This window comes from Hermetia illucens, chromosome 2 (assembly GCF_905115235.1).
Source record: "Hermetia illucens chromosome 2, iHerIll2.2.curated.20191125, whole genome shotgun sequence".
NCBI classification, from domain to species: domain Eukaryota; kingdom Metazoa; phylum Arthropoda; class Insecta; order Diptera; family Stratiomyidae; genus Hermetia; species Hermetia illucens.
In genome coordinates, this window is record NC_051850.1 from 58650736 (window position 1) to 58666004 (window position 15269).

The 15269-nt window shown below is 40.3% G+C and overlaps 2 protein-coding genes across 3 annotated transcripts; one reads left to right on the top strand and one right to left on the bottom strand.

The window, feature by feature from the left end:
* Positions 1-256: 256 nt before the first annotated feature.
* Positions 257-1237, top strand: LOC119650018. 2 transcript variants are annotated; one of them, XR_005249223.1, is made up of 3 exons: positions 257-828; positions 882-1037; positions 1097-1237. XR_005249223.1 is itself a non-coding variant. In XM_038052489.1 (2 exons), the coding sequence occupies exons 1-2, from the start codon at positions 427-429 to the stop codon at positions 954-956; spliced, it is 477 nt and encodes a 158-aa protein (XP_037908417.1). In that variant the 5' UTR covers positions 258-426; the 3' UTR covers positions 957-1232. The 2 variants fall into 2 exon arrangements, 1 of the variants encoding a protein (XP_037908417.1); XM_038052489.1 differs by having other exon boundaries at positions 258-828; positions 882-1232.
* LOC119650017 (methyltransferase-like protein 22) lies at positions 1113-15217 on the bottom strand. Its single transcript, XM_038052487.1, has 4 exons — positions 14879-15217; positions 1886-2002; positions 1469-1819; positions 1113-1415 (listed from the first exon to the last, which is right to left on the bottom strand). Exons 1-4 carry the CDS (start codon positions 14943-14945, stop codon positions 1147-1149), a joined length of 804 nt encoding a protein of 267 aa, XP_037908415.1. The 5' UTR covers positions 14946-15217; the 3' UTR covers positions 1113-1146.
* Positions 15218-15269: the final 52 nt, after the last annotated feature.

The window sequence follows — 15269 nt, forward strand, 5'->3', positions numbered from 1 at the left end:
ATTTGATTAGACAAGCAGTTGAACTTGAATATAAAATTTTCACATCGCGCAACCTTAACATCAGCATTAGTTTACTACTAAGAAGTGATCTAGGCCGAAGCAGGGGCGTGGATTGAAATCTTTAGGACTTTAGGATCTTTAGAATCATCATTCACCGCATTACCATTGCTATATTCAATCACGAAAAAGTTGCAAGAATATATACCATCGACTCACTGGCATTTTCTATAAATACCAAAATTGCATATTCACAAAGTAACCGAATGTTTGAAATATTTTTAGTTTTCACTTGTAACAAAAGCATGTCACAATTGTGTCCATTTCTGTAAAATTCCAGTGTTCGTCGTCATTTTTGTATCAAATAAAGAGTTTCTGCATCAAAATTATCGACATTGAAAAACAAATCCGTCCAAAATATTGTAAATAATGCCGAAAAACCGGCACTTCAAATCACTAGGAAAGGATAGAAACAGTTCTCAGGTAATACAGCACTCGTCGTCGAATCGAAGACAGCAATTGCAACAATCTCCTCAAATCAAAAGCATTTTGAAAAACGTTAATTTGAACGAATACATGTCAGCCGTATCGGACGTTTTCAGACAAAGGCTTGTAGAGAAATCACGTGATAACGAAGGGCATGTACGTTCGCAATCGCCGACTCCATTAGCGTTAATGAGTAGCAGTAGTGAAGTGGCGACGAACAGTAAAATGCAGGTGCTTAAGAGGAAACACGTCAAATTTTGTGACGTTGTACAAGCTTTTAGTATTGGTGATGGATGGAAAATGTCGACGTTCGTTGAAAAATTGAAGTCCGAAGTTGACCAGCAGGTATGCCCGTAAAACATCCAACTCTGTGTGATTAGAACCCAACTCCTTTTCAGGACCGAAGTAAAAAGCTTCGCGATAATTATCGCCATTACATGACGAAGTTCAGTCCATTGCCAAAAGGTCTTTAGAAGTGATTTATGACGATCGATCGGTTCGAGGAAACTGTATCCGATCATCCATAATATTTACGATACAAAAGAAATGAACAGGTACAGGATCATGTCTTTTGCCTGCGAAAAACGTTGCATTAAGTAAAACTTCTTTTTAGTTTTTATATGGGAAAATTTACTTTTGAATTCATTCTTTTACCAAAATGTCTTAATTTGTTATTTTCAAGAGTAATAACTCTTTACATCGTTCATATTCAAAATATTGTGGAAAATCAATACACATGTCCCGAATAATCCAATGTTTATCTGTTGCTTTTCTTTTGAAGTACTCGTAACAGGGCGCCACCGAGTCCAAGTCGGCTAATGTGAAAACATATCGCTGCTCCAAGGCCATGTAAATCGTAACTTTAGGATTTTTTTCGAGGATTGTGCCAAGGACATTTATCAGACAATCGGTTAAATCGTCATCATATATCACTAGATAAAAAAAAATTAACAAATGCTGTCGAGAAAAAAATCAGTATATTTACCATCTGCAGCAATTACAATGTCAGTTTCCGTAATTGCCTTTGTTAATTTACTAGAAAACGGTTTTTTAAAGTCTAGTTCCATAACATTCAAATCACCCTTGAGGATCTGTCCATTGCGTTTGACATTCGCCCGGATTAATTCCAATATTCCGCCAATATCAACGTCTGTACAAATAACTTTCTTCGCGTAAATTGCGGCAGCTATACTAGTAAGACCAACTCCAGCACCAAGCTCTAATATTTGCTTATCTTGCAACTCATGGCGAATATGAAATAGGTAATCGGCTAGAAGAAGCGCCCCGCGCCACACTTGTAAGCCGACCAGTTGTAAAACTGTTGAACTGGAATGTTCTGTGACATAAAAAAACAAAGTTAGTTTTAAATGTACTCAAACCCTGAAACCTAAACAAAGCATACCTATTTCGATAACTGCTCTTGTTTTACGTGTTACTATCAGGTCACCATCATCATCAATTTTCATGCTACTATCGTCCTTGCTTGGAGGGTATATAAAGCCGAATGTTGATAATACACCTAAAATACATTAATTATAATAGGCACTATATTGACATTTACTCTATGACCTTTCTTTATAATTACAAAAATAATGGCCAATGTGATCCCCGAAATTATGTACTAAGAATCAAAGGCTTTATCAACAACATACAAACTCGTTTCCTTCGCATATACACCATAAGGATAACCTTAAGGATCATAGTTGTGCAGTAACTGCAACATACACAACATTCAATTAGAGTGCATAAGAGGGGCATTTCAGAAAATTTTCGCAGCTGAAGTCAGGGATTTATTTATTAATTTAAGGACTCATGCTTTTCTAAAGCACCTCGATTAAATTTAAAACTACAAGGCAGAATACAGTCCCGGAAAAGTGGATTCCATTCCCTTTTAGAATAGGCGACCTATCCACTATCACTTCCGTCTTTTCATCAACATGTCCACGGGTATATTACCTCAGGCTATTGTACTTCTGCCACGACAAAGAAATAAATTGAGCACGAGTTTCCAACTGTGAGCTGACAGTGGCGGTCACTTTTCACGTGTTGCTTTCAGATAGATCACGCTCTGATCGAAACTTTACTGTTACCGAAACATCAACAACGCGTCGGACAGGGGCTGATCCCACGGACTGGATCTTTGGCTCTCGAAAACAGGCTGGATTTCTGGAATGTACGCACGCTCTTCGACAATGGTAGCGAGGGTCCCCGGAATGCTCGCTTACTGCAACTCGAGCGAAAATTACAGCGACATGAGCTGGACATTCTAACCCTAAGCGAAGCAAGATGATGGGAATCTGTAGAGTACTTCTCTCGCTCTGGCAGTAATGTGCTTTTGTACTGTGAAAAGTCAAGTAGTAGCAGACGTGAATCTAGTGTCGAGTTGCTATTAACAGCTACCACAAGCACGTTCTCTTCACCTGGCAGCCGGTTCTCCACAGAATTCTGCGAGCAATTACGAACAGTTCAAGGGATACTTCCTAAAGGTGACATTGTGATCGTGAAGGATAATCTGAATGTCAAGGTGGGTTCTGACAATACCTTGCTCGGACATGTAATGGGAAAACACGACGACGACGGTAATGATAATGGCAGGAGGTTCGTGGATCCACTGGATCCTATTCTACAACTTTTATCATCTCATCATCGGTGGCACATTGTTCGAGCACAGAACTTGCCAACTTTCTAACACCGCACTAGCAATCAGATTGACCACTTCCCAATTACCCCTCAATAGATTTAAGTGTTGCCCAATCAGGAAAAACTAATAGCTATTATCTGAACGACATATGATGGCGCAAAATATCACGTGCTGGTAAAACCTCAAAGGAAGTTGAGGTCCAACGCGGAAGGTTGTTAGTGACGTTCTTCATGATGCCTTGCCCGGAGATCGTGGAAGAATTCAAAGCAGTATGACATTTTTTCTCAAACACCTCGACTGCTCTGCTGACATTTATTTGCTTTCTCACTGGGTCATTGACCTTGGCCAAACGGCTCTAGTTTTGGAAGAAAGAGTTGGAAGATATACGCCAACAAAACCAAAGTTCTCTGGTCGAATTTCAGCGGACTTGTACAACGGCGCGTAGATGTGATTAAGACGCAATGCTCCACCAAACTGTTAATGGCAACCAAATTTCATACAGATACTATCGGTGCGGAACAACGTCGACTTATGTTAGTGTCCAAATAATTGCACTTCAAGCTTTTGGAAAAAACATCGAAGACCTTTACTGCGTCGAACGACTTGGAAGCTTGGTCGGCAGAAATGACGTTTTCTAGATTACAAACGCTTCGATTAATGCAAATAGGAAAAATACAATGATGTTTTTGTTAGTATTTATCTCCAATCTGTTTACTCCTTCTCCAAATTCATTTAGTCCAGGTTATATTTTGGGTCATCATGTGTAATTCCCAGATCCCAGATCAGATGTCCAAGCAAGGTGTGTTCAGAACCCACCTTAACATTCAGATCACCCATCACGATCACAATGTCACCTTCAGAAAACCTCTTCTGAACTGCATGTGATTACTCATAGAAAGCATCCTTCTCCACTATTATGGAGTTTCGCCCCGCCATACTCAAGGAGAGCGAATAAACCCGAGTCTGCAGTGGGACTCTTCTCACCGGAGATTATTTAGTACCATGGGAACTAGGATGGCCCTCCGAGAACCTATGCTACAGGAAAATTCCCGAAATGTGCTCTCGGCCCAGTTATTTACGTTTAGCCCCCCTGTGGGAGTTTCGTGGTTTTTGTGGTTGCGACCATATCGCATGCGGAGCGGTTCGAGCGTGGAGTTGCACTGTACAACTCGGGGGCCATGCAGTTAATTTACACAAAACAGACAGCTTTGACCGCCTATACTTTCTCATTATTAGTAGGATGTCCACTAAACTGTTATGTACTTCCCCATTTTAGCCGCGAATTTATACTTCTACGTCGCCCCAGACAGGGACTGACCTCACAGCACAACGTTTAGCTAACGAAAGTAACTCATGACTATCAAGGGCCCCAGAGTGCCCAGTTTCTTCAACTTAAGCGAAAATTTCAGGTCTAAGCGTGTGTGGAGTGGAGAATTCTTCTCTCATTGCTGCACTGTTCGACGCATTGGAGCTTCATTAACATAAAAAAGTACGAAAAGTGCGGAGTAGCATACGCCGTTTCAACAAAAAATTAATCATTTTAAATATTAAATGTTTCATATAAATGAATGTCGGCATAGGAATTAGGTGATTAGAAGGAGTGTATTTGATGAAATTGAAATAATTGAAAAAAAGAAGAAGTACTGCACAATAGCAAATGCAGTCCCTCATAAGATTGGTACTGGACAAGATCAATGAAATGTTGCACTTGCCGCAAAGCCGCAGACAATAAAATTATTGGTCTATTTCTCTTCCACAATTTCATTTCGGAAATCATCCGATATTTATTTTTTCGCCAGGTTGGAACAGTTGCACCTTTTCCAATACGTGAACTAAAATTAAAATGCGGTAGGCTCGCACTAACGCGAAGTTGCAATGCTCTGAACACATGGATAATGTGAACACCACATCTTTAACCATAGCATATTTATAATGTGAACAAATTCCAAATCGGTAACACGAAAAAGCAAAATGCACTACAAAATGGTTGGCTGCGTTTCCTTTGTTTTCAAAAGAAATCCTATTAGTTTGTTGTTTGCCGATTTGTTTCAAGTATTTTATGCTTTCTCTCAGTTCGAAATTATTTTTCTCGAAGTATACTTATTCGTGTTAAAATGAAAAAAAAACAAATTCGAAGTGCATGTCAAGGGGAAAACTTTAGAAGAACATGAAAAGGAGATAGGTATCTACACATTATCGACAAAATGCAGGATAGTCTCATATCGAATGTGATCAATGCGTGTCATGCCACAAGTCCAATGCAACATCTTTGTCTCCGTTACTGTGAGACATCGTTCATTGTCCTTTATATTCGACCAACACACAGAAACCTAAAGAGCGACAAATTGGATGACATTGCGATAATTTTTAGATTTGATACGTTCGTTGATACATCGATCACAAAGAACGCGAATGTACTGTGCAATGCTTGTGGAAGTAGAGGATAAACAAATTCTTCCGCTGAAATCTAATCGACATATTCTCGCCATTTATCCGTCGTGGCTTGTCTGTCGATAAGTAAAGTACTATTCTTGTCATATACGCAGTAGAAGTGTTCGATATCCTGTTCGTGTCGGCTTTGACAAGTCCATACCGATCTCTCCCGACATCCCGAGTGTCCAGTTTATCGTAAAGGTCTTTGTAATGGATCGTTCGGATGACAGCGATCGCTTTCTTCGCTTCCCGGCTGACATTCTTGTAAAAATGAGGAGAGAGGCGATGGTATGGTCATGTAATTGACGCTAAAGAAAATTCACTCGCCAAGGTTGGTCTGAACATCGAAGTCGATAAACGACCAAAAGGCAGGCCAGGCCAAAACAACGGTGGCTTGATACGGTGAATGGTGATTTGAAGGCCTCACGTCAACATCCAGATCAGGCCTTTGATAAAATAAAATTTCGCATGATAATCTGCTGGTATACAGAAACACGATAAATGTTGGGATGGCTTCAGAAATCTTTAAAAATTGTTTTGTCCAGCAATTTATTCCGGAAGTAAATTTGATAACCACTAAGTTTTTCCGCCTATATTATAGAAATAGTGGAATTTTCACCTAAAATTCGGTTTTTGCGTCAACAATGTCTACCTGAAATTGCACTTGTTCTGGATAATGCTTCGTGAGATCCATCACAAGAGGAGCTTGCAAGGGATGACGGTCAAATTTATTATGTTTTTAGTTTATGCCGTCGAATATGACGCCTATCATTCATGCTTTGTAAATCACATTACAGAAGTAGTTTGTTGAATTCTGTGCCCAAAAATGGAAAAGAAAGAGTTAGTCAAGCTCTTATCAAATTCAGTTTAAAACACGCCATAACAAATTTCGCGGTGACATAGAAAAAGTTGGATCCCATAATAATTGCTAATATTTTAAAAGATAATAATGAATAATAATAATGATAATCGTTGGCGCAACAATCCATGTTGGATCAGGATCTTGAAGTGTGTTAGAGCACTTCATTCAAGACCCTAACGGTACACTACATTTACTTAAGTGAATACGAATACGGCTGTATTATCACGTCCGAAAGTGAATACAAACGTAGTCGTATTTACGAGTACGAATCCGAATTCCGTTCTGTTAATATTTCCAAGGACCAATACGATTTTTTTGTATTGGAATGTCGATAGCGAATATTAGTGCCTTAATGATCTGATCATGTACGCATGTATGATGGAGTTGGACTTAATAAGAAGAGAATTAAAAGGGGTTACAAAGATAGACAAAAAAGTATGAATGTACATACATATAAGCTCAGAAGGCCTGAGAATTTGTTTTGAGAAGAAAAGGGAATTTTTTTTTTGCATGTCTGCAATAATATTACTCAATTCCTATATGTTATCTGTACATCATATCAACTGAAAGTACACAAAGGATAACTAGTGTGAGTAGTCGGGCATTTGGAGGGACAAGTGACTGTTTATTGACTTGTAATCATAACGCGAAACATCCTAAAATATTCCTAAATAAATATGAAATTTTCAGAATTTAAATAGGTTTAACTTGCATTTGCACACATTATTGCTATATACTCATATATGATGTTTACGAATTATCAGGCTGTGTTCAATACATGATGAAACAAAAGAAAAGTAGCGGTGGAGGTCGCTTTTATAAATAATAGCCATTCTGTGTTCCTTATGATGGTTCAAATCTTCATTCTTCTCCGTTGTAATTAATTTTTGCAACACTGCCGTAAATTATCAGCAAGGATTCATTATGTGAACGGAAAGTAAGGAAGTGATCGTAATACTTTTTCTACACCAAATGATGTTAATATTTAGAAATTAACTCACCAATTTCCAGCAAGTTAAGTTAAAAATTGCTCCTGATATTTTTTTCGATTAAAGTGTGTAGTTGTGCTTATTTTAAATAACCTAAAATGAGTGAAACTGAGAGTGGCAATGCAGCAAGTGTTTTTTTATGATTCTGCGTCATTGCATAGTGAAATTGAAGTTTTCGATACGAACGGCTTCAAATTTCAGAGGAAACGCTCAAGAAACTCTCTTTAAGTTGTATGTATAAAATGTGATCCTAATTTTTGTTTGGAATATGATCGACATCAAGTGGTAGTGGACTTAAGATCCCTTATATCCCAAACAAAAATCTAGCTTTTGCGGAGCTTAGGCTTAAACTAATGGGGGTTTAAATTTGAATATAATTCGCACCCACCTATTGCCACTTTCGGTCACGCTGCTCCCAGGGCAGAGGTGATGCAGCGTCTGATGAATTGCCTCTGCCCTAGACGAAACCGTTAGCTTTTCTTCGTTTGGTGATCCTAATGTTAAATCCAAATAAAGGGGGATTAAAGTTAATATTTTGAACAATTTAATAACTAATTTACGACGACATCATCCATCCGAAGTTATTGACGCTTTTAAAAAGTTTCTGGTTACTAAACGGGAAGAATTTGCGATTTTGAAAAACATTTGACAAACCGATCGTAGATTTAGTTATATATGCAGTGAGTCCCTTACAAGCAGTTGACGATCCCACATTCAAAAAATTGTTTGATATCTTTCATATCTAGAAGACTGGATTGTCGATTTTGAGTCGGCGGTCTCTTGGGAGGAAACTGAATATTTTTTCCAACAAATTGAAGGCATTAAGGAAATGTTGAAGGACGCACCTTGTATTTGCACCACAGTAGATATATGGTCTGGTGGAAAGCGAAGTTTTATTGGCATCACCGTTCACTGTATCAACGGCAAACATCAAAGAAAATCTATAGCCACGAGGCTTGCAAGCGTTTCAAAGGCAAATACGAACAAATAGCGCCACTGCTTCGTCAAATACACAGCACATAGGAATTGGTACAATGGTACTGATTTTGTCAAATCACTTGAAGTTTTCGGGGTAAGATTTGGAACCGTTAAGCCAAAAGCGGGAGAGCAAAGTAACGTTGATTGGGATGAAAATGCTGAAGAAACAGAAACTTGGGTGCCGCATTTAGACGGGTATAACTTACGCAGCTCACACAAGTTTAAACTTGTTAGCACTGATGAAGGGAACAAGTGGTTCCCGAAATATCGGTATTTGCAAGAATAAATATCCACACTAACGAAAAAGAAACAACAATTTTTTTATTATTTTATCTATAAGATATTCTCCGCTACCTTGCTAGGCCGGATAGCCCCATACGACCACAACATCATTGGACCATACCAAAGAGGCTTCACTCCAGGCAAATCAGCAACAGATCAGGTTTTCTCTTTGCGGCAAGCCATGGAAAAACTGTTGGAATATGGGCACAAGTTGCACCACCTATTCACTGGTCAAACGGGAAGAATAAAGATAGGAGACTACAACTTTAAGACCTTTGATAATTTCTCCTATCTAGGGTCGAAAATCACAACCGATAACAGCTACGAAGATGAAATCCGCGCACGGTTGTCAGCCAACAGAGCCTATTTCAGCTTACAAAAACTGTTCCGCTCGAAACGTCTCACCATAGGGTCAAAGCTCTTACTGTACAAGACAACGATCTTGCCAGTCCTCATGTCTTCCTCGGAGACTTGGGTTCTTAGCAAGAAAAATTGAGAATTCTTGGCCGCGTTGGAGAGAAGAATACTCCGAAGAATTTCGGCCCCCTACATGAGGATAGACGACTCCGTAGCCTACATAACGACGCAATCTATGAGTGATAGCATAACCGTCCGGTTGTGGATAAAATCCGGCTGAATAGGTTACAGTGGGCGGGTCACTTAATCCGTATGGATGAGGATGATCCAGCCCGGAAAGTCTATAAGGGCAATATCTATGGTAGAAAAAGAAGACCAGGCAGACTCTGCCTAAGGGAGCTATGGCGTAGGTCAGGCCGCCAGACAGCTTTTAGGGATATCGAATTGGTGGACCTCGGCGCAAAACCGGGATGTCTGGAGTTATTTATTAAGGCAAACCTAGACCGGATACCGGTTGTTGCGCCGTTGATGGTGATGAAATATAAAAATATTCATTTTTTCGAATACGAATATATTCGTATTTACGAATACAAATATGCCCAATACTGATTTATGCAACATAACTGAACTCATCACTATTTGTTATGACATATATTCTTTAGAATGAATATACTGGTTAGGAAATTGCAGAATGGAATAAGGATACTGTGATCACGATTGATGAAAATTCCTCTGATATTGGACAAGTATCAAATGAAGAATGTGACATCGCCTTCGAATTAAATGCAACCACCGACGCAATCGAGGCATTGAACCTCGCAACTGACTGCTCTGAAGAAAATGGTGGCAACCTTTCGGAAATTTGTCTTCTACGGATTCTGCAAGAAAAGGCCATCCTTAAAAATTCCAAGAGACATATTTTGACAAAATATTAGTGGGTTCATTATTAATGAATCATTTTCACTAAACCAAGGTTACCTTTCCGGAACCCTCTTCATTCTTGAGAGTTCAGCCGAAGGCAGCAGACGTCTTTGGACAGCAGCAGAGTGGTAAAAGTTTTTGAGAATTTCTAATTACAAAGTTATTTTCTTTTTTCAGGAGTGGTTATCTTTTAGGTACCCTTTAGTGATAAGCGTGGATAGTGTTAAATTTTTGTGGGTAGAAAATAGTTTTTGTTTTTCGAAGAATTTTCAGCAGAAATCGTTATGGAGACGAGGGCCCAGAAAGCCCCAGAGGTCCGATTACTATCGGACCAATCCCAAGAAAAGCTAATCGCCAGTCTGCAACGCAGTCTGGATGAAATTAACAAACAGCTAGCCGCTGCGAAAATTGAGATAGAGGAGCAGCGGAAGCAGAACGAGGGTCTGACAGCCCTCATTAAAAGCTTGCAGGAGTCAATAGACCTGCAAAACAGGGAGAAGAAAGAAAACGGCAAGCGTTTGCGTATCGACAAGTGTCGGACTCTGAAAGTAACTCCTCATCGGAAGAGGAGATGTCCACCGACAATACCGCCACCGAGGAGGAGGAAGATGTGGACTTTCCACCTCTGCCGCCACCGAAACCAGTGCTAACTCTTCCGCCCACTTTTTTTAAAAAAACTGTAGTGAAGTCACCGGAAAAGCCAAAGCCTTCAGGACAAGAAAGTCCTAAGGCTAAAGAAGCCGAAAAGAGCACGGTACCCGTGATTTTAAGGCAGCCATAAAAATGGCCAGCCATTGAGAAAGAGTTGAGAAAAAGGAAAATTAATATCCTTCGCGCGAGAAGGATACGCCTGGGAGTGAGAATAACTCCAGAGCAGCCGAGCGACCACCGGAAGATCACTAAATTTTTTAGAGAAAGTGGAATTCAATTCCACACATATCTTCTCCCAGAAGAGAAGAACATCAACATTATAATCCGGGGGCTCGAGGGAATAGCGCCCGAAGATGTGAAGGAAGACCTTGAGGATCAGGGCTTCCATCCTATAGAGTGCTTCTTCATAAAAATGAAGAACGGGCCCTCCGGACTACTAAAGGTGTTAATGCCGAAAAACGAAACCGGCATATACAATATCAAATCGATCTGCCACCTGATCGTGAAAATCGAGTCCCAAAAACCGAGGACTTCCCAATCGCAGTGCCATAACTGTCAGCAGTTTGGACACTCTGCGAACAACTGTTTCGCTGACGCACGTTGCGTTAAATGTGAGGGATCGCATCACTTTTCAAATGCGAGAGGAAGCAGGAGCAGAAGGCAATCTGCACCAACTGCAAAGGGGATCATCTAGCCAGCTACGGCGGATGTCCAAAAAACCCTAAAAATATTAAGAAAACCTTCGCCCAGATGGTGAAATCTAACCCTTCTCCACAGGTATCACAGGTAACACAAACAATCAACAAACCGACAGGAAAAACTCCAACAGCACCGAAAACTCCCTCTTCCTCAGCGAACCCGAAGCCCGTACAAATGGATCAAGTGCTGAGCAGCATGCAAGCACAGATCCAGAACATGATGGAGTCAATGATGACTAAAATGATTCAAAATCTGTTTAGCTCGCAGATCCCTCTAGGCAACCCAACTAAAAACCACCATGGTAAGCATTAAGCTTAACATTATCTCATGGAACGCAAATTCCGTAAAAGGAAAAATGGGAGAATTGAAAGAATTCCTTTACGAGGCAGAAGTAGATATACTACTCATCCAGGAAACGTTCCTCAAACCAACGGACCCACTTAAAGTACCCAACTACGACATATATAGAAACGACCGACTTACTGGCCGTGGACGAGGAACCGCAGTCCTCATTAAGAGAAGCATCGAGCATCACCGCCTGGAAACACCACTCATCACTGGAATGGAAGCTACAGTCATCGAGGCAAAGACAGGACCAGCTGATATAAAAATTATATCAGCCTACCGTCCACCATCAGCAGATAATTTTTCAGAGGACCTTCAACTGCTACTCAACGAGGACAAACCGACTTTTCTCGCCGGGGATCTGAACGCGCGTCATCGAAACTGAGGAGCAACCCGAAACACCAAAGCGGGGAGAGAACTGCTCACTTTCCTAAACGGAAACGGAGCAACTATTCACACACCAGAGGAACCAACACATTATGGACGCAGCACGACCGACACCATAATCGATGTGGCTATTACAAAGAATTACAACAACCACATCACAATCAACTTGTTGGACGACCTCTCGTCGGACCACAAACCGGTGTTATTTTCAATATACAACATATATATTGAAAATCCGCCGAAAATGATAAAAACCACCAACTGGGACACCTACCGCCACATTCCAAGACAATACACCACAACCTCAAAACTAGAAACTTCGGAGCAGGTAGAGACAGAGATTAAAAACCTACCCGCCCAACTAACTTCAGCCAAGCAGGAGAGCTCAACGGAGACAGAAGTAAACGACCAACAATACTTCCGGCTCCCAAGAAATATTAAAGAAAAATAAGGGAGAGAAATCGCATCAGAAAAAGAGGAAGAATGACAGGAGATCCCAATCTGAAAAGAGAAGCGAATCGGCTCACTAACGTCATCAGAGATGACATTGACCGATTCAGGAACGAACAGTGGGAATACTTCCTCCAAAACTTAGAGCCGGGAAGCAACAACTTCTGGCGGCTCAGCAAATATTTTAAAAGAGGCTCGAGAAGGCAAATGCCTACAATTCATGGTCCCAATGGCCTTGAATTCTATAAAGAGGGAAAGGCCGAAGCGTTCGCGGACTCACTCGAACTCCAGTTCAGGGAGAACACCGCATCGGACGACGAATCTGAAGAAGAGTACGAGTCAGAAACAGAGACACAAGATGACTCAACACAAAGAGAAGACTGGGAACTGCAAACAGATCAGGTGGAAGTCCAAACCATCATCCATGGACTAAGCAGCAAAAAAGCTCCAGGATAGGATATGCTTACAAACGAATGCATCAAGAATGCACCGAATAACATCGCCGAATCAATCACCGCAGTAATAAATGCAGTACTCCGTCTCAGAACATATCCAAAAGCATGGAAAAAGTCCATCATCATCCTTCTGCCGAAGCCGGGAAAGAACCCAACCTTCCCACAGAACTGGAGACCCATCAGCCTACTTCCAACAATTGGAAAAATTGCAGAAAGAGTAATACGGAGCAGACTGCAGGATCAACTCAACGAGCTCAACATCATCCCAGAGGAACAATACGGATTCCAACGAGATCATTCATGCGAGCTTCAACTGGCCAGAGTAGTCCAGCACATTCGCAGTGGTTTGAACAAGCGGAAATCGACCGGACTAATAATGTTCGATATATCGAAAGCTTTCGATAAAGTCTGGCACGCAGGGCTCGTAACCAAACTAAAGAAATTTAAAATATCTGATTCAATGATAAGACTGATCCAATCCTTTATTGCAGATCGAAGTTTTAGGGTGGCACTGGAGGGGCACCAATCAACGGAAAAAAGAATAGAGGCAGGAGTACCCCAAGGATCGCCGCTTTCTCCGCTATTATACACAGTATTCACGGCGGACATTCCAAGACAATTTAACCGCTTCACAGGGATCTCCTTATTCGCGGACGACACATGCCTCTTCCACACATCGAAACAGGCACGCCTCATCACAAGCAATCTTCAGAAGGCAATCAACACAATGTTGGAATACTTCAAAAAGTAGAAAATAAAAATAAACCCGGAGAAGACCCAGGCAATTTTCATCACAAGAAAGAGAGAACAGAAACCGGGGAAAATCAAAATCGAAAATCAGCCCATCGATTGGAAACCAACAGCGAAATATTTAGGACTGACTTTCAACAGCAGACTAAATTGGAGAAAACACATCAAGTTGAAAAGAGATGCATGCACAGGTACGCTGAAATCCCTTTACCCTTTAATTAGATCTAAGAAACTAAACATTAAGAATAGACTTTTAATTTATAAACAATTAATTCGCCCATCTCTGCTATACAGGAGCAGTATTTTTTACCAAACATGTAAGACATATAAAAAACAACTGCAAATATGTCAGAATATAGCTGTAAGAAAAATTTTCAATGTCCCGCATTATATAAGAAACCTAGACATACATAGCGATCTAAGATTAGAAACTATAGATAAGTATATTAAAGATAAAGCCCTGAAATTGTTCCAAAAAATTGATTCCCACAAGAATAAAACTCTAAATATTTTAAAAACAGAAAATCGGAAAAAAGAAACACTCCACAGCGAAAAGGGGAGCAAAGGTGTCGAACACCAGCTCTAGATACATCACAGTTCCAAGCGGCCGGAACCCTCTTAATGTGAGCACTCTCAGTAGCATGCAGGCCGCTGGATTTATTCTGTTGACGCTAGTGCGTGTCTGCTGCATTCACATTATTTTTTCACATCAATTTAAAAAGATCTTTCCATACTAGGAACAAAGTTTGACAACGGGATAAGGAAAGCACTGGGTTCAAGAACGTTTATCCTTCTGTGGCCTTTGAAGAAAAATACTAGAATTTTTATTTCCGGGTTGTATTGTAGATAGGCATAAAATAAAAGTATGTATTTTCATACTTCTGGCCGCCACTGTATATATGAATCTACACACTCTTCTTTTTAACGTACCAGACCAGCAATGGGACATGAAGCTGTTACCATAATGAACATTAAGCACGGTTTCATTCAAAATAAAAATAAAATTACGAACAAAAATCTGAATGTTCTACAGTCCGCCAAGAGTAAATCACGCATACTAGGAGCACGAACAAAAATTGAAACCTCAATAGATATTTCCGTCCCTGAAGCCAAAATAAAGAGTTACAGAAAAAATATAAGAATTCTAGATGCAAATGCACTTTGAATAACTCTTCAAATTTAATGTAGCACTTACGTCCATTTTCGCACTTTTTCGATTGGAAATCCGTTTCCTTGTAAATTTCAGAACTAACTTCGTACATATTCCTAATAATTTTAGAAATATTAGATGCAAAATAAAACTTCCGCGCTTCTACCCAAGCTGGTGACCGGACACTACAGGCGACCGTTAGTAATCGGCTCTCTGCCCCTGGACTTGCGCCAACTTCTTATACTTATCATAATAATATTAGTCGTTGGCCACCTAATGCCCCGCAAATCGTCAAAAGGAATCTATTTACAAAGTGTATTTTTAAACAGATCTATGACGCCGACAAGAGTTTGCACGTGAGCATTTGTAAACAAACAAAAGTGAAATCAGCTGTTTATGGACTTGAGGTGAAAAACAGGGAGAGGTGTGTTAAGGC